Here is an 18,317-nt window from a genome sequence, read left to right as displayed (position 1 = left end):
ATGATGAGATGCCCAATCTTACTAGTGTTCGGGGGAAATGCAAACTGAAATAATGATTAGTTACTACTTCATCTCCATCAGTTTGCCTAAAATTAAAAAGTCTAACTATATAAATTTGTATGGGAAAATAAGAATTCTCATATACTGGCACACTCTGAGGAATAGCTTAGTAATATATCATAACACTATATTTGGTCTATAACTCAGCATCCACTTCTAAGTATAAACTTTGAAATTATTCCACATGTGCCTAAAGAAATATAAAGGTGTTCAATAAAGCATTGTTTAGAAGAACCAAAAGATGGTGACCTAAATAAACATCCATCCATAGGGAAATAAACTAAGGCATTTCATACAATGGAATGCAAAATAGCAACAGAAAAGAATGAAATAAATTTATATACGTCAATCTGGAAAAATTTTAAAGAAACATTTGATGCAAAAGCAAGTTACAAAATGTTGTATACCATATAATGCCTTTTATGTAAATTTTAAGAACCAAGCACCATTTATTCATTGTTGATATAATCATACACATATAGGAGAAACATTCAAACTTTCAAAGGAAGAATCTGTGCCAACTTTAAGATAATGGTTACCTCCAAGAGAAAGGACTACAAAAAGGATTTCATTTATGTGGTAAGGTTTTGTTTTTAAAAATCATAAACAGAAAACAATTTTTTGTGTGCAAATGTGCTCTTCTACAACATGAAAGAATACAGAAGTACCACATCATGAATATCTGAATTTGTCTTTCAAAGCCTTGAGAAATTGAAGTCCAACAGTAAAACTGACTTGGCAGAAGTAAATAATAGTAAGAATAAAAAATGCAAATGAACAAAAGGCAAAGACTATATTTTGGCTCATGAAATGAAAATTTAAGGACTTTTTAAAAGATTTATTTATTTATTTGAGAGAGAGCAAAAGTGAGCGAGCAGGGGAGGGGCAGAAGGAGAGGGAGAGAGAGAATCCCAAGCAGACTCCCTGCTGAGCGTAGAGCCCAAGGCAAGGCTCGATCTCACAACCCCAAGGTCATAAGCTGAGCTGAAATCAAGAGTTGGATGCTTAACTGACTGTGCCATCAGGTGCCCTGAAAATTTAAGTAGTTTTAAATAAAATTTCAAAAAGCCTGTTTCTGTCTGTGGTCTTGCTGGCATCACCATCCTCTATTTGGAGAGTAATATCTAAGGTACTAGGTATTGTGGCATGTATTATGGCTTGGTATTCTTTTGGGGGTAGATTTGTGGGGTTTTTCTTTTCAAATAATTGTGTGTCTGTTGATACTATCTGAAGCTATCATATGAACTTAACACTAAAAGGAAAATACCTACATCAAGAAAAAAAGAAAGAAGGCCTGTAGGATTTCTATACAACCCTGATTTATCTAATAATGAAACACATCTAGTCCTTTTTTTTTTTTTAAAAAGATTTTATTTATTTGAGAGAAAGAGAGAGTGAGCACGAGCCAGGGAGAGGGGCAGAGGGAGAGGGAGAAGCAGGCTCCCCGCAGAGCAGGGAGCCCGATGCGGGGCTCGATCCCAGGACCCCAAGATCATGACCTGAGCCGAAGGCAGCCGCTTAACGGACTGAACCACCCAGGCTTCCTGAAACACATCTATTCTTCGTAAAGCTCACTTAAAATGAAGAACTATGAATTTATTATGGGATATTACTTTAATCTAAAGTAGAACAAGATGACCTTTTGAAAGAGAGCTTTCTAAAGCTTTACATAACATTGTGATTTTTTAAAATTTTTTTTCAAATTTTATTTTATTATGTTATGTTAGTCACCATACAATACATCATTAGTTTTTGATGTGGTGACCCACGCTTCATTGTTTTCATGTAACACCCAGTGCTCCATGCAGTACATGCCCTCCTTAATACCCATCACTGGGCTAGCCCGCCCCCCCACCCCCCTCCCCTCTAGAACCCTCAGTTTGTTTCTCAGAGTCCATAGTCTCTCAGGGTTCATCTCCCCCTCCGGTTCTGCCCCCCTTCATTTTTCCCTTCCTTCTCCTAATGTCCTCCATACTATTCCTTATGTTCCACGAATAAGTGAAACCATATGATAATTGACTTTCTCTGCTGGACTTATTTCACTTAGCATAATCTCCTCCAGTCCCATCCATGTTGATGTAAAAGTTGGGTATTCATCCTTTCTGATGGCTGAGTGATATTCCATTGTATATATGGACCACATCTTCTTTATCCATTCATCGTTGAAGGGCATCTCGGCTCTTTCCACAGTTTGGCTATTGCGGACATTGCTGCTATGAACATTGGGGTGCATATGGCCCTTCTTTTCACTACATCTGTGTCTTTGGGGTAAATACCCAGGAGTGCAATTGCTGGGTCATAGGGTAGCTCTATTTTTAATTTTTTGAGGCACCTCCACATAACATTGTGATTTAAATAACTTTTTAAACCCACGGTTCGATAGAGCAATACAGATAAAGGTTGGCAGAAAAAAGAGCAGTGAGCAGCTTGAAAAGGAAAATGAGCTAAAAAGTTTTCAGAAATAAGGAAGGACTTCTAAGCTGAAAACACCAATGTGAACTCATGATGTGGAAAATATTTAAAACTATTTTTCTTTACCCTGACCCTAAATGGGCCCAAACAAGCTCTGGTATCATCCTGCCTACAAATAGTACGTGTCTGCACACCCAGCTGCTACTGTCTAGTACTATTTGTCCCTGAAAGGAACCAATGCTGCCAAGGCAGTGGCTGACTCCAAGTCTTGGAGCAGGGACAAAAACAAAATCCGTCAAAACATAATATTACCAAGAAGCACAGATGCCTTCCAAGATGTTCACACTAGTGCTAAGAAGGAAAAGGAAAAAATTTGACAGGCCCTCTGATGGCCACATTATGAGAATTTGAGCCTCTGGCACCATCACCTCCACAATGAAGTAGATGAAATTAGCTAAGTCCAAAAAAGGCATAAATCCCTATGTCCACAATGATGCTGTGTACTAAGACAGGCATGCAGAAGGTACTGTTGGCAGAAAATGCGTTCTACTGATCTACCCACTCAAGGTTTTGATACCACTTAAGGATATAATTCGTTTCTTCCCTCTTCTTGTGTAGAAAGAACAGTGTCAGCAAATTGTGACTGGCACCTTTTTTACTAAAAGAAGTCAAAAGCTCCAGGAACCTTTGGTAAAAGATAAACTTTACATATGGAACATGCAATTATCATTTGATGTTTTAATTTTGCTGTCAAGGACACTAAGATGTATACATCTCAACTTAAATATGTTAATGGGGCTAGGACTGTATCTTACCATGACCAGTCATTTCTGTTGCCTGGGAGGTTTATCAGGAGAGGCAATCTAAAATTTACACAAATATACTTTATAGAGACCTTGTTTTTAAAAAGTACATTATTTATTTAAAAAGTTTGTCTCTAGGTTTTTTATTTAGAAAGAGGTATTAAATCTTTCTGTATCTTCTTCCTCTCTCAAAAAAAATTCACATTAAGTATCTGTTTGCTTGTTTTATTTTATTGAAGTATAGCTAAATAGGAAAAAGTTTCCCTCTGCTGTATTAAGGGCCATTCACCCTAATCTAGTCCAAGTCATTAGGGCTCCCTTGCCTCTATCCTAGTATTCTGTTGCTAACAAAGGCACCCAGGATAGAGCAAGAAGGGGAAATATCTTACCTGACATCAATCTTAAAAGTTTTTATTAGCCATCTGTGACTGTTATTTATAAATTTCACAAATCCTTCTTGAACTCACATAAACAATGTATGCCTATACCATTACTTGAAGTTAATTAAGTCCCACAGTTACCTTGTTTTCATTTGTCCAAACTTATCTTTTTTTAATTTTAATTTCAATTAGCCAACATATAGTACATCATTAGTTTCAGACGTAGTATTCAATAATTCATCGGTTGCGTATAACACCCAGTGCTCATCACATCATGTGGTCTCCTTAATGCCCGTCACCCAGTTACCCCTTCCCTCTACCCGCCTCCCCTCCAGCAACCCTCAGTTTGTTTCCTGTAGTTAAGAGTCTCTCATCGTTTGTCTCCCTCTCTGATTTCTTCCCGTTCAGTTTTCCCTCCCTTCCCCGATTGTCCTCTGAGCTATTTCCTATATTCCACGTATGAGTGAAACCATATGATAATTGTCTTTCTCTGACTGTCCCAAACTTATCTTAAACTTATGAAAGGTGCCTCTCTTCCTAGAATTTTAGAAGTTCTTGAACAAGCCTGTGCTCAATCTAACCTGGGTCTTTTTAGATGAAGGGCATATTCAGCCTTTTGGCCTCCACTCCTTTACCAGGACTGCCATCTCTCCTCCCAGTCTAGGGGATCTTCTCTGGCTAGTCCTTAGCTCCATTATGTCCTTTTGAAGATGTGCTTGCCAAAGTTGCACACAGGATTCCTCATGAGGAAATGCCCTAGATTTACATAAAGGTATGATAACCATTGCTGGTCTTCAATAACGCATCGATGTACAATGTTGTGTTGGGATCTTTGTCCTCATTGGAGTACAAAGCTGTTGTTCTCTATACCCTTAATAATTTACAGGGCCTTTTCAGAGTTACAGTTCTGGAATATTTAGAACTCTTTTCAATTCCTTTTAAACACTCTACTGCCAATTTTAAAATCAGTCTACAACTTGTCATTGTTCAGGAACACAAATGTTTAAAACCTTCCTGTTATCTAGATCTACCACTTGTGGCTCTTCCCTATCTGAAAGATTTTTCATAGAGTTATGTCTCCAGTTCATATATAAAAATGCTAAGTAATTCCAGTCCTAGCATGATATCAAAGACTTGATCCACCATTTACATTTCTTTTTCTATGAAATCACACTTTTATCCCTACCCTTTGTTTCCTCTCTTCTCCCTTCTCCTCTCTTCTCCCAATTCCATGGTGATTTAGCAGAGCACTCACTCATTCGTGAAATATTTATTGGCATCTACTCTGTGCTAGGTACAAGAGCAAGGTGTTAAGAATATAACAAGATAAACACAGTGTCCCTGCCCTAAAGAACCTCTAGTGATTCTTTATTTACTTGCCTATTTTACACCTCAGAAACACTAGCTGGGCACAGGTTTTTTTAAACTCATAAATCATTTGTTTTTCTTCTAAAAGAATATTTTTTATGTTCTTGGTTTTAGAATTCAAAGGTTTACCACTGAGGATGGTGAGGATGAAACTGAATCATTTGTACCTTCTCAAATCTTTTTAGGTCTTCACTACCCAATTCCATAAGCCACCAGTCCCATGGCTATTTAAATTAATTACAATTAAATAAGATTAAGAATTCAGTTTCTCATTTGCACTAGCTACATTTCAGGTGCTTAATGGCTAAGGTGGCTAATGGCTACCGTATTGGCCGCATAGATTTAGACCTTTTCCGTCATCACAGAAAGTTCTAGCTGAGAGCACTTCTTGTACAGTTCTTATATAAGGGGTGACACCATTGCCACATATAAAAATAGGTTACACATTTTGGCAAACAATGAATGACTTTTTTATTACTCACATAATGGTACCTGGTGCTAGTAAGTCACTTAAATTCTTTTTGTCACTGCAGTCTAAACTATCTTAAATACAGACCACTATTGAATATAGTTTTAATTATGATGTAAGCCAAAAAATCATTTCTTTTTTTAATCTTATTCGTAGCAAAATACATAACTGGAAATGCATAATGAAAGTACCTAAATAATAGCAAAAATGAAATAAATAATCAATTCACCATGGGAAACATCATCAAGAAACTTACCCTCCTTCACTTTCTGCTTCCTCTGAACTATTGCTTGTTCCAGAACTTTGAACTGTGGCAAGTCTTCTTTTTCTACCTCTGTGCTGAGGACTTATCTTATGTACAGTTATCCTCCCTCCAAGTTCACCTTGTATATATCCCTCCAGCTTTGGAACGGTTTCTTTAAGAACTCTGATTTCCTCTTTGAGTTCTTCCATATTTGTCAGTAATTCGTTTAACTTCTCCAATATCTGAAGCTGCCTTCCTTGAAAGATCGCGGCTGTTCCTTGGCCATTACACATTTCATCTTGAAAAGTCACGGAATCAAACTTACTACCCAGGGAAAGAAAGTTAGGTAAATTCAATGTCCTTGATTTACGAACCTTGTGGTACCACAAAAGAAGCAAGCTGATTCCAGTAGTTCCCACCATGATGCCAAGCATCAGTTCTTTGTTTGCGGAATGAGGCATTTCTTGGGTTTTGTTTCTAAAATTGAAAGCATAAATGTAAATGAATGTAGTTTCTGTCTTCGCCCAAGACAAAAATATTAAAGCTTTCTCAATCAAGAGAAGTCAAGTCTACATCACAGACACACACACACACACACACACACACACACACACACGATAAATCATAAACTAAAATTTATATATAATAATAAGTATAATATATTTACCCCTAAATTGTATGTGGCCCCATCGAAAGATTTACTTTAAGGATATCACTGAAGTCCAGTGTAAAGTTTCAATTTTAATTCAGAATTTGTATTCTACATGACTGATCTGAATTTTTAAAGAGTATGATGTATAGTGGTAAAAGCATCATTATACATTTCTGAAAAAAAAAAGCTATTTGAGAATTCAAGTTGTGCTTAACTGTGTTTGCACCCTTTATCTGTATAAAATTAGTATGCTGATTTCTGAGTCTTACCCAATCTTTAAGGAAGTCCAAGGAGCTTTTTCTTAGTACCCAGTTCACACATATACTTAGAGTAATAAACATTTTAAAAGCCCAAGGATTTGGAATATAAAATATATCAGGAGCTCTGGCAAGTTTATAACCCACCTCATCTCTTTTTTTTCAGCATGCAGAGCAAAAATGCTAACACATGCAGGCTTCATCTCCTTTCTTCTTTTGACCCAGAAGGCCTCTGCTCTTTACATTTCTATTTCTGCCTGAGGTCTTAATATTTTTATTTTCTTTCAAGTTTTCCTCTTTTTTAAAGTAGCAAAAATGTCCTTTCTTTGACTCTTCTTTCCATCTGAACTTTCACTGTTTTACGTTCAAGGCTCAAGCGTTAGCCTGCCTAATTCCACATAAACTCAGCTACTCTGACTAAATGCACCATAATTTTTCTTTGGTATATCCCATCTTCACAAGTTTTATTGTTTATCTCTGTTCTTAAAATCAGAAGACCATTAATGGAAAACAATAGTATAATATAATATAATTCATAATATATTATTAAATAAACATAATATTATATACAAATATATATTATATAAATAAGTATATAAAATATAATAATATAATGTAAATATAATATTTATAATAATATAAAGTCCTTTTCCTTCCAAGACTTTAAAATGGCAGTAAGTATGTTAGTACTGCAATAAACTTCTGTGTTTAGAATAAAATATAGTGTGGCTTCTTTACACACTTTGAAGTTCCCCAAATTATCTTCCCATCAATATCCAGTACTTTGCAAACACCAGTCTGAACATGCATAGTCAAACCCCATCAGGACAGGCAAATGAACAATTTCCAGGAATCTATCAACCTAACTATTCCTAAAGATTATACAAATTCCCCCCAGCCAGAGTAGAGAGTGTTTACCAAATATCTGAGGCTTTCAGTAGAGATCTCAGAGGGGTAATGCCTTGGAAATGAGGCCTAATTAACCCTAGAGTTAAGATCTATTTAGACTTACTCTAAAACAGATTAAAAACGAGCCTCCAAAGGATCAAACTAATTCACAAATAATTTAACTGCATCCAAGAGAAAGTCCAAAACTCTTTAAAGGAATTGAAAAAGTTCAGAACGCAATGACATAAAATTGCAGTGTTGATCATCCAATCAAAAATTACTCAATACATAAAGAAGCAGGAAAATGACAGAGATGATGTAATTAGCAGACAGGATGTTAAAACAACTATTACAAATATGTTCACTATTTAATATAAATATTAAAAATATGTTAAAGAAACACATAAACATGATGAGGAGAGAAATAGAAGGTATTAAGCAGAACCAAATAGAACTTCTGGAGATGAAAAATAAAATATCTGAAATAAAATTTTATTGAATGAGATTAATAGAAGAAAAAGCATTGTGGAGAAAAAAGTCAGCAAACCTGAAGACAAAGCAACAGAAACCATCTACTAAAGACTAAATGTTTGTGTCCTCTCTAGATCCATATGTTGAGATCTTAATTCCCACGGTAATACTGTTAGGAGGTGGGGACTTCAGGAGGCAGTCTTCATAAATGAGATTAGGGCACTCATAAAACAGAACCCCCAGATACCCCTCCACCCTTCCACCTTGTAAAGTTATAAGGAGAGGGTGCCATCTATGAACCAATTGGCCTTCATAAGACAATGAATCTGCCAGTGCCTTGATCCTGGATTTCCTAGGTTTAGAAATGTGAGATATAAATTTCTGTTGTTCTGTAATAAATCTTCTGTTGCCACTCAGTCTATGGTATTTTGTTACAACAGCTCCAATGGACTAAGACACCATATAAAATGAAACACAGAAATAAAAAAATTTAAAAAATTTTAAATTTAAAAAATTTTTAAAAATTAAAAACTATGTGTATATACATACACCACACACACATATTAAGACTAAGAAACAAAAAAATGAAAAGCCAAGCACAGCCTATGGCAATAGCGAGCAGTCTAAAACATATATAGTTCAAGTTATAGGGACGAAAAAGGGGTATACAAAGTATTTGAAAGAAAAATGGCCAAAAAATTTCCAAATTAGACAAAAACACTGAAAACCAGCGATAAAGAAGGAATCTTAAAAGTAGTCAGTGGGGAAAAATGACATCATGTTTACAGATAAAAAAGGATAAGATTACAACACACGTTGTCTCAGTGAATCACCTTAGAAACTATTCAGGCAAAAAAAAAAAACCAACGGAGTGTCATCTTTAAAAGGTGTCAACTTACATTTCTATACCCAGTGAAATATTTTCCAAAAATGAGGGTAAAACAAAAACTTTTTAAAGTGGTTATTTTTTTTTAAAGATTTTATTTATTTATTTGTCAGAGAGAGAGAGAGAGAGAGAGAGTGCACAAGCAGGCGGAGGGAGAAGCAGACTCCCGGCTGAGCAAGGGGCCAATGCCGGACTCGATCCCAGGACCCTGGGATCATGACCTGAATCCAAGGCAGACGCTTAACGACTGAGCCACCCAGGCATCCCAAACAAATACTTTTTTGACAAAGAAAAGTTGAGAGAATTCATTGCCATCAGACACACACTACAAGAAGTGCTAACAGAGGTTCTTCAGGTAGAAGGAAAATGATAACAGATAGAAACCTAAATCTACATAGATGAATTACATCAGTAATGGCAAATTATGAGGGTGAATATGAAAGTCAATTTTCTCACTTTAAGATTCCTTTATAAAACATTCACTTATTATAGCAAAAATGGTATTAACCAATTATGGCGTTTATAACATACGTAGAAGTAAAAACTGAGGACAACAATAGCCCAAAGTATGGGAGGGGATAAAATAGGACCTCCTGTTTTAAGGGTCTTGGATTATAATGCAGTGTCATAATAGTAAGTTAAAGATGTACAGTTGTAAATCCAAGGGCAAACACTAAACAAACAAGAACAGTTTAAAAAACTCCATAAAGGTATAAATAATAAGCCAAGAGTGGAGATAAAAATGTAATAGTAAAGATATTCAATTAGTCCAAAAGAAGTCAGAAGAGGGAGAAAAAAGAACAAACGGGCAAACAGCAAGGAAGGAGAGAAGAAATGATGTCATGACTATATTGGAAAATGGTGCCAAAAAGATGGAGAAATAATAGCATTTCTATTTGGGCATGGACAAGATCCAATTTTTTTTTAAAAAGGAAGATAAAATGATGAAGTAAAAGATCAGAAAATCACTGCAGCAGTAAACTTGAGAAGGCAGAGGCACGGATGGTCTGCAGTACACAGGCACAGACGTTGACCTTTGATGGAAACACAAACCGTTCATTCATAGGAATGAAAGAAAAGGCAGATTATGTGAGCAGATTCAGGAAGGTGGGTAGATGTGACAGTGGGAGCTTATGAAAGTTCTCTGTGGTTGCTTCATTGTTCCAAGTGAACTAGGAAACAAAATAAACAGCTGAGCGTGAGAACAGGGGAAGGAGCACTGGAAAGATGGGAATTCTGAATTCAGTTGTATACCTGAAACGTACCTTCCTATGGTCTATATCCCATGATCCCACATACTTGAGCAAGCCATTGTTTCTTATACTCTAAATGAGCAACTAAAAGTGGTGCTTCAAATGGTGCCACATGGGAGAGTGAATAAGATTATTTCCAAGAAGTTTGCCTAAGAGAATGTCTTCTCAGATTCCTTAAGTAATATATTTAGAGGATATGCATTGAATGCAGGGAGGATCCTATTTGGATGCTCCATTTCATTACAGGTCTCAGTGTAAAAGAGAAGGACGAATGATTTTAAAATAGTAACTTTCCAGAAATTACCTCAGATGTTGGTGAGTATTATATCCAAGAGAATAAGAATCCCTTCTTCTAAAGCCAAAGATTCTAGGAGAAAGGCTGTGTGCTTAATCTGGCCTGCCTGACCTCAGGGAAGTTTGCCTGGAATTAATTTTTTTTTAAGCAAAAAGCATTTTTACCTAATTGGTAGAACGGAACTGTAAGTCTAACCATTCGTCCTCTCCTATCCCAAACAGGAGACAGGCCAGCAGTAGATTGGGATCAATTCAGCTGAAGTTGTGGGTAATTATTATTAGCTGTATACTTATTTCCACACAAAAAAAATTTATCACCAAACTAAATTATTTTGAAAGATTATTGCAAAAAGGCAACAGATATTAAGAAAAGTCATTATGTGCCCATGACTTCCATTTGCATTACATCTAATAAGCATGCATCAAACTTGATCTTCTTGGCTTTTTGTCAATAAAACGATGCATGCAGAATGTTCATATGCTGATCCAGAGGTCTATTAAAAGAAATCTTCCTATTCTGATTGCTTTCTTGGCTCATTCCTGCTGGGCCTTCCTTGAATGTTACATGAAAAAACATAGCCTAGTTTGAAATTATTTTCATTTAATTAAGTAAATAAATGGAAGTCAAAGTCTACCTAGGAAGGCGATCTTATCCCTGAGACTGCCCCAGGTTTAAATAGGTGGCCGGGAGCATGAATTTTTGTTTGACCTTTTCTTTAGGAATTATACCAATTCCAAATGATCTCTTGGAGGCAGGTCCTAGTATTATCTCTATGGCGGATAAGCAAACAGGCATCCAGCTGTCAAGTCATTTACCCAGGGGCCATCTGACTAGGACAGGAAAACTGTTACCCTGACAACTCCTGGATGTACTGCTGCATGAGGAAGATTCAGAAAGCATCCCTAAGGCTATGAAGGAGGATGCTGAACTGCGCAGAGATGTTCAGGATTTCAGAACTATAAAAATCAACTGGGGGAAAAACTAGAATCAATCAGTGGCAGGTATTGCTTTTAAATAGCCACTATCAGAGACTAATAGAGCAAGCTATGCTTCAATTTTGTATCAGTATAAAATACACCTGCTTCTAAACCGCCAATCTGAAAAATGCCACTCATTAAAAATAGTAACTAGCAGGGGCACCTGGGTGGCACAGTTGGTTAGGTGCCAGACTCTTGGTTTCCGCTCAGGTCATGAGCTCAGGGTGGTGAGATCGAGCCCCTCCTCAGACTGACCTTGGAGTCTTAATTAAGACTCTCCCTCTCCCCTCTGCCCCTGTCCCCTGCACTCACTCTCTCTAAAAATACATAAATCTTAAAAAAAAAAGTAGCTAGCAAAGTAATAAATCAGAATACTTGCTTACCTGCAGTATAATTTCAAAGGTTATATTACATTTTTATGTAACTTCTCTGTTTAATTATCAAACTAGTGTACACTATACTTTAGTATGAAAACACAGTAATTTAAAAATGTATTGACTATTCAAATGTTAAGTATTATTCCCCTTACAAGTTTCGTTTGTAAGGTGCCAGTAATGATAGAAAATGAGACATTATTTTAATAAAAAATATTGGCATCTGAAATTAATGGGTAATACATAATTATTTGCAGATGAGAACCAAGAATCCTACTGAAGTAATAAATCACCAAAATGTTAACGCTAAAGAAATTTCTACATTAAAATTAATTTTTAGAAATGGAAATTGTGCTTTATCAAATTACAATGTTTTCAGCAGTATCTAGCAATATATATTCATTTAAATCATCAGCAGAATCTTAGGGGGAAGCACATAAAAATGTAACTCTGGTACTTGGAAGATGTATGAAAAATTTTGCAAGAAGGGGAAAGGAACATCATGGGTTACACTCAAGGCCTGAGGTTTGTTTCCCAAAGGATTACCTCTGAGACCATGAATTGGCAATCAGATTCCTCACAGCGACCTGGATAACCTAATACTTTCTAAGTGAATTCAAATACTATTTCATCAGGTTCTCACTATTTTCCCTGTTTAATAATTTCTTTTAAACTCAGGGCTCGCTGATGTTTGGCTTATTTGCAAATGTTTGTGGCACTGAAAATCTGGCCTTCCTTTTGTAGTAAAATAGGTAGAGGATCGGAGTCAGAGCAAAACACAACACAACACAAATGTTTGCCGGAGGCTGAAAGGTAAGACCCAGGAGCGGAGGCTATGAGGCGACCCAGTGTCTCCGGCTGCAACTCCTCCGGTCTGCAGGGACCCGCCGGGCCGCGGCAGCACACCGTCAGCTCCGCACGCACCCACGACGGGCGGCCTAAGTGGAAACACCTGACAGCTCCAGGACCGAAGCTTCCAGACGCCTGCTCGACAGGGCTGCCCCGGCAGCGGAAAGCCACCGCCAGCCGATTCTGCCAGCCGGAGGGCGCAACGCGGCGCCCGCCGGCGGAAGGATGCCCCGCAGAGCCGGCGGCTGCCACCCTGCGAGACCCGGAAGTGCCGCGGCGGTCGCCGGAAGTGCCGCCTCAGCCCTCCGCACCCTGGGCGCGTCGGGCCTCCGCCCGCCGAGCCGCCCCCTGCCCACCTCCGCACGCACCTGAGCTCGCCGCGCGGGCCTCTCCGCCGTCGGAGAGCGGGGACCCGGGACCTGCTGCCGGGCGGACGGGAGCGGAGCGGCGGACGGCGAACAGCAGCCCGGAGCCCGCGGGTCCCCACGTCCGGCCCCGCGGCCCGCCGTGTCCTGACCCAGAGAGCGGAGGCGCCGGGGGAGGAGCCCGCGGCCGCTCGCCCTACGGCTCCCGCCTCTTCCCGCGGGGGGTTCGACTTACCCGGGCCGGCGCCCAGCGTACCTTTTCCAGAAGGAGAATGCGCTCCGCCGGCGCCTCGGCCCGCACCGCATGTTGTTGCCGGGATGCCGCCGTCCCTCCAAGCCCGTCTCCCCCGGGCCCCCGGTCCTGGCTCTTTCCCGCGCCCAGACTCACCCCTCGCCCTGTATACCCTTCTTTGTTCCCCCTCCTAGGCACAGCCTTGAAGTTTGATCTGCACTACAGGGTGGCGCAGACTTCTTACACTAATAACTAATCGTGTCCGAAACCACGTTTCTTAACTTTAACTCACGTTCCATTTTAATGACAAATCCCCAACCTCTTCATACCCCCACCATTCTGAGTTGCCTTTAGCTGAAAACCACAGGCTTCTCAGATCCCTAACATAAGAGATTTTACCCAACTTCACTTTCTGTGGGTTGTACGATGAAAACAAACTCTGCCAAACAAAAACAACACACTCCTCTCTGTATTGCCCCCACTTGGAGCTTTAAATTTAGGTTTGCAGAGAACTTAGTCTTGATTACTAAATCACCCACCAACGTGCTGAATGGAATTAAAAACGGATCACTCCTATTTATATAAAAAAAAATCTTGCTCTATGAAAAATTAAAAAGCTTATTTTATCATCTATACAATGCTATTTACTGATGGGGATTCTCTAGGATCCTTGAGACTATAAGGTGGTTTTTGAGTTTTAAGCAAGCTGCATTAAAGAATTAAGCCTAGCCATAGCGACAGTCATTTTATTAAAACAAAATTATATTTTGGAAGACAGCAGGCTAACACTTCTAAGATTTCAAACTAGCTAGCAGAGCACTCCATTCCAAAAACCACTTTGACTCTCATTTTATGGTTTGCAAGGATATTACCATATAATACTAATATTTGTTTTGTTTAACCAGAATACAATATACTATAAACCTGTTATGTAGGGTGATCGTAGGGGTTTTTGTTTTTGTTTTTTTAAATAAGATTTGGATACAAATACGATTTGGATACTGTCTCTTCTATAATACTTAAAAGAAGCTTAAAGCACCTTGCGATTTAAGCTTTTCCAGAAGCAGCCCACTGAGTTGTTCACTGCTATGTCCTCAGTGCACAGCACAGAAGAGACCCTCAATAAAAATAGGGAGTGTGAGCTGAGAACAAGGCCTTACCAACTCTTTGCTCCAGAAGGAAGATGGCAGCTGGTACTGACTTGTTCTTCAAGTCCAGGAAGTAGGGTAAAATAGCCGGACTCCTGTAGCCTACATAACACTGGTCCCTCTCCCTGCCTCCAGTATCGTTGATTCTTTTCCTTGCTCAGTAAAAATTATCTGAGAGGTAGAAACTGAGATAGTGGTAGCCATTGACATTTGGTAAAGTTAAAACTAAACAGCCCAGAGAGGAGCAATCCTTGCCAGGTACTGTTGTAGGGATAACCTAAAAAAGAAGAAATGACTCCCCCACCCTTACTCGAGTGTAGCGTCAAAGGAACTACTAAAGGGGGGTGTGGGAAGCAACCGTTAGGAGTTTCAAAGTTTCTGTTTGCCATAGACAAATGTTTGTGTTCCTCCAAAGTTCATATATTTAAACCCTAATCCCCAAAGTGATTCGATTTGGAGGTGGGGCCTTTGGCAGATAATTTGGTTACAAGGTTGGAGCCCTGTGAATAGGATTCTTGCTCTTAAAAGAAGACTAAGAGGCCAGAGCTGTCTTTTTCTACCCCATGTGAGGATACATTGGAGAAGCCAGCTGTCTGCAACCTGGAAAGGGACTCTTACCAGAACCCAACCACCCTGGCACCATGATCTTGGCTTTCCAGCCTCCAGGGCTGTGAGAAATAAGTGTCATTTAAGCCGCCCAGCCTATGGTAATTTGTTATAGCAGCTGGAACTGATTAAGACACTTTTCTCCGTCACAACTAGCACAGTGCTACAATGATCTGGCCCTTCACAGTTTGCCCTCACCTGCTTCTCCAGCTTTTCCCTACCAGGCATCATCCTATACTTCAGCTATAGCCAAACTGTCTTATCATCTTTCCATAAGCCACAGATTTTCCAGTCTCTGTGTGCTCTTCAGGATGCTGTCTGTGCCTGGAATGCCCTACTGTTTACCGCTTGTCAAAACCAATTCATCCAGTTTAACCTGCTTCCCTTGAGAAGCTGCTCTGTACATTTTTCTCCTCCCCAAAATATGTATCCATCCATGCCCCCATCAAAACTTTTGTGGAAAGATAAGGATTGAACAAACACAAAACCCCTCCCTGCTGCCTTGCAGACACCTCTCTCTTGTACACTGTGTTATTGCTACTTGGTCAGTGACTACCGGGTCCTTGAGATTGGGACCCTCTTCAAGGCAAGGAGGTATCTATCTTGGTATCCCCAGTGCCTGGCGCAGTGCACATACTCAGTGTTAAATAAATATTTTGAAAAAAAAATTTTTGAAAGTGATACGTAAAGTCAAGAGAAAAGCATTAAGAACTTCGTAGTCCTTCCTGTGGTAAAGTGTGTGTTATGGGTTTATCAGGGGTTTTTTTGTTTTGTTTTATTTTTTTATTTCTTGGGTTTTATCTAAGTGGTTTTGTTTCCAGGAAGCAATTGAATGACCAATTGGTTTTAGTCCTGTAACAGTTATCAATCTACTCTATAGTTAACTATTCTTATATTTCCTTGTATAATTATTTCCAGATCTTTTTATCACCTATCAACTTACTCAGGGAACAGACCATTAAGGGTGAAGAAACTGTTTAGTTAGAAGGCAATCAAGGGTTTTGCCTCCATTTCGCTTGAGAAGCTATACTCTTCTTTTGTTTTAGAAATTTGATCTGGATTTTACTTTAAGGCTCAGGAATTGGTGATGGTCAGACAGTGCCATTTACATTCTAATCTATTATATTTTTGCTCTTGGAGTCTTCTAATTTACAACCTGAATTTCTGTGAACTGTAGGTTGAGCTGTAAAAATAATAAGTGCCACCATGTCACCACCAACTCCTACCTCAAAACAGCAACACCTACCTTCTTCTCCAGGCCGGGGTCAAGGAAGTATTTTGTTGCTAAATAACTGAAGACATTATTTTAAAATTAAGAACACACCCACCATGAAGAGGGAGAGAGGTCCATGGCTGGCTGCACAAAGAGCAACATGGAGGAGCCAGTCAGCATGACTGAAGCTCCAAGCTTCCCAGATCAGACCTGGAGACCAGAGGAGAGCCAACAGGAACAATGGCCATGGCAAAAGTACTGATTGCGTCTTACACTCACTCCATTCCTGCTTCCTTCTTCAGATGTGAATCATCTTATTCCATTGTCCCAGCAGTCCAGTGAGACAAGTAATGTTTCGGGTAAGGAAGCGGAGGCTTGCCGAGGTGAAGAAACTTGGCCCCAGTCACATAGTCAGTTTTAGAAGCAATAATCAAACCTAGCCTTGACTACAAGCCTTTCCTCTCAACCACACCCTGTGAGGCCGGCCATCCTGATGCCTGATAGAACATTCGAAGGAGGCTCATCAGAACACCTCTCATAAGCACATCCCAGAAGTCTGCAGGTGATATTGTCCTGTCTGCATCTCCCAAGCCAGTTAATAATGGGGTTCAGCCTTCACTGCTCCTCTTACAAGAGGGCCTGAACATCCAGGTCAGAGCACTCTACCCCATGGGGAGCATCTCTCGAGGGGTTAACCATTATCTGTAAGCCACAGGGTACATACAGAATTATGGTGGATCTAGCATGTTCAGGTTAGGCTAGGAATAGACGTGGGGAAAAGAGAAAAAATAACACTGTGTCTAATGCAAGTGGGGTGTTTGGGGGGCATTTTTACTTTTAGGGGACCCCCAGAACACAAAATTACCCCCCAAATTATGAAATTACTATGACTAAATTGGACCCTCTGAGGGAAAAATGCTTTCTTTGGAAAAGGCATAGAAGTAAGTTTATTAACTGTTTCCACAAGACTAAGTAATTAGTGAATAAACTATTAATCACTTAAATACAATAAAATAGTTGATCCAGTATTCCTGTGCCGAATAAAACTTAAATGGTATTTTAGAAAACTACATAGGAAAGAAAAATTAGCAACAATATTTATGTAATACTACTTAGCAATCCAATGTTGAAACCATTTATTAAAAATATGACATCATTGAAATATGGAATTCTTATTAGAAACTTCCTGTTTGGCTAGAAAAATTAAGTTTTTGTTCAGTGAAGAAACAGTCATTTTCAGAAAGGCATATACTTTGCCTGATTGATACCAACCTTGCTTGATGATCAGCAGTTTTCCTGGGACACTTGAAGATAGGAATGAAATTTCTTCAGTAATTGCAGAAGGCTTTCTAAGTCACATTCTTACTCTGGTTTCCTGTAGGCAGCCTATTCAAAGCACAGCCCTTGGATACACTCGAAAATGGAACTCAACAGATTCACAGTAAAGAGAAATCTTGCCCCTCCCTTCTGCATGTTTTCTTCATCTTGAGAGAAAATGTTCAGGGACATTCTTGATGATTTGTATGTCAACTTCACAAGCCAAGGTCAGTTTCCTTGTGGCAGGTTCAAAATAAAGTCAAATGTTCATCAGTTAGGCAAAATATTGTTACAATACATGTATGTACAAATTAGTTAAAATACCGGGATAGTTTCAATTATACATAAGTAGAACAAAAGATTTCATTTTGAACTTGGGTAGTAAGTCAATTTTGTAGAAGGTTCTGCTGGAGAAAATTTAGGTTAGCAGTTTCCCAGACCCACTATCCTCAGACTATAGAAAGACAGGTTATTTTCTACTTAGCAGCAGATCTCTTTCAAAAAATTGTTCAGTCGAGACAGCCTCTTGTATGCAAATAAATCTATAGGAAGAATCCACTCTTGCGTCCCAATAGAGACACATTAATTCACCAACCATTGTTAAAACCTTTTCCATTTTATAAAAATTATACTCCCATCATCATACTTAAGACACATAGAAAAGTGAATCTAGAAAAAGAAGGAAATTGAAACTCACCACTGTAATGATTTTAGAAGAAAGCTTGCCTCATAAAGCAAGTGACTAACCCATAGGTATTAGGATCCAAAATAATTATAGTTTGTTTGGAACTTGGAATA

The 18,317-nt window shown here is 38.9% G+C and overlaps 1 protein-coding gene across 6 annotated transcripts in view; it reads right to left on the bottom strand.

Moving 5' to 3' along the window:
• The window catches only part of LOC112820961 (regulator of microtubule dynamics protein 2), a 79,920-nt gene extending 62,239 nt beyond the window's left edge, over nt 1-17,681 (bottom strand). Inside the window, exons 1-2 of one of the 6 annotated variants that reach the window (XM_073897302.1) lie at nt 17,475-17,681; nt 5,749-6,213 (exon numbers count right to left, since the gene is read on the bottom strand). In XM_073897302.1, the coding sequence (XP_073753403.1) occupies nt 5,749-6,197 (449 nt within the window). In that variant the 5' untranslated portion in view covers nt 6,198-6,213; nt 17,475-17,681. Of the gene's footprint in view, nt 1-5,748; nt 6,214-13,006; nt 13,162-13,238; nt 13,480-14,395; nt 14,700-16,317; nt 16,455-17,474 lie in introns of those variants that run through there. The other 5 variants (XM_073897306.1, XM_073897305.1, XM_073897301.1 and 2 more) reach the window with 5 other exon arrangements.
• Between the last annotated feature and the right edge of the window lie 636 nt (nt 17,682-18,317).

Source organism: Callorhinus ursinus, unplaced genomic scaffold, assembly GCF_003265705.2.
Source record: "Callorhinus ursinus isolate GAN/ISIS: 27379988/994484 unplaced genomic scaffold, GSC_fseal_2.0 scaffold10, whole genome shotgun sequence".
NCBI lineage: Eukaryota > Metazoa > Chordata > Mammalia > Carnivora > Otariidae > Callorhinus > Callorhinus ursinus.
The sequence above is the reverse complement of the archived record's forward strand: the minus strand, read 5'-3'. Positions and strand labels throughout refer to the sequence as shown.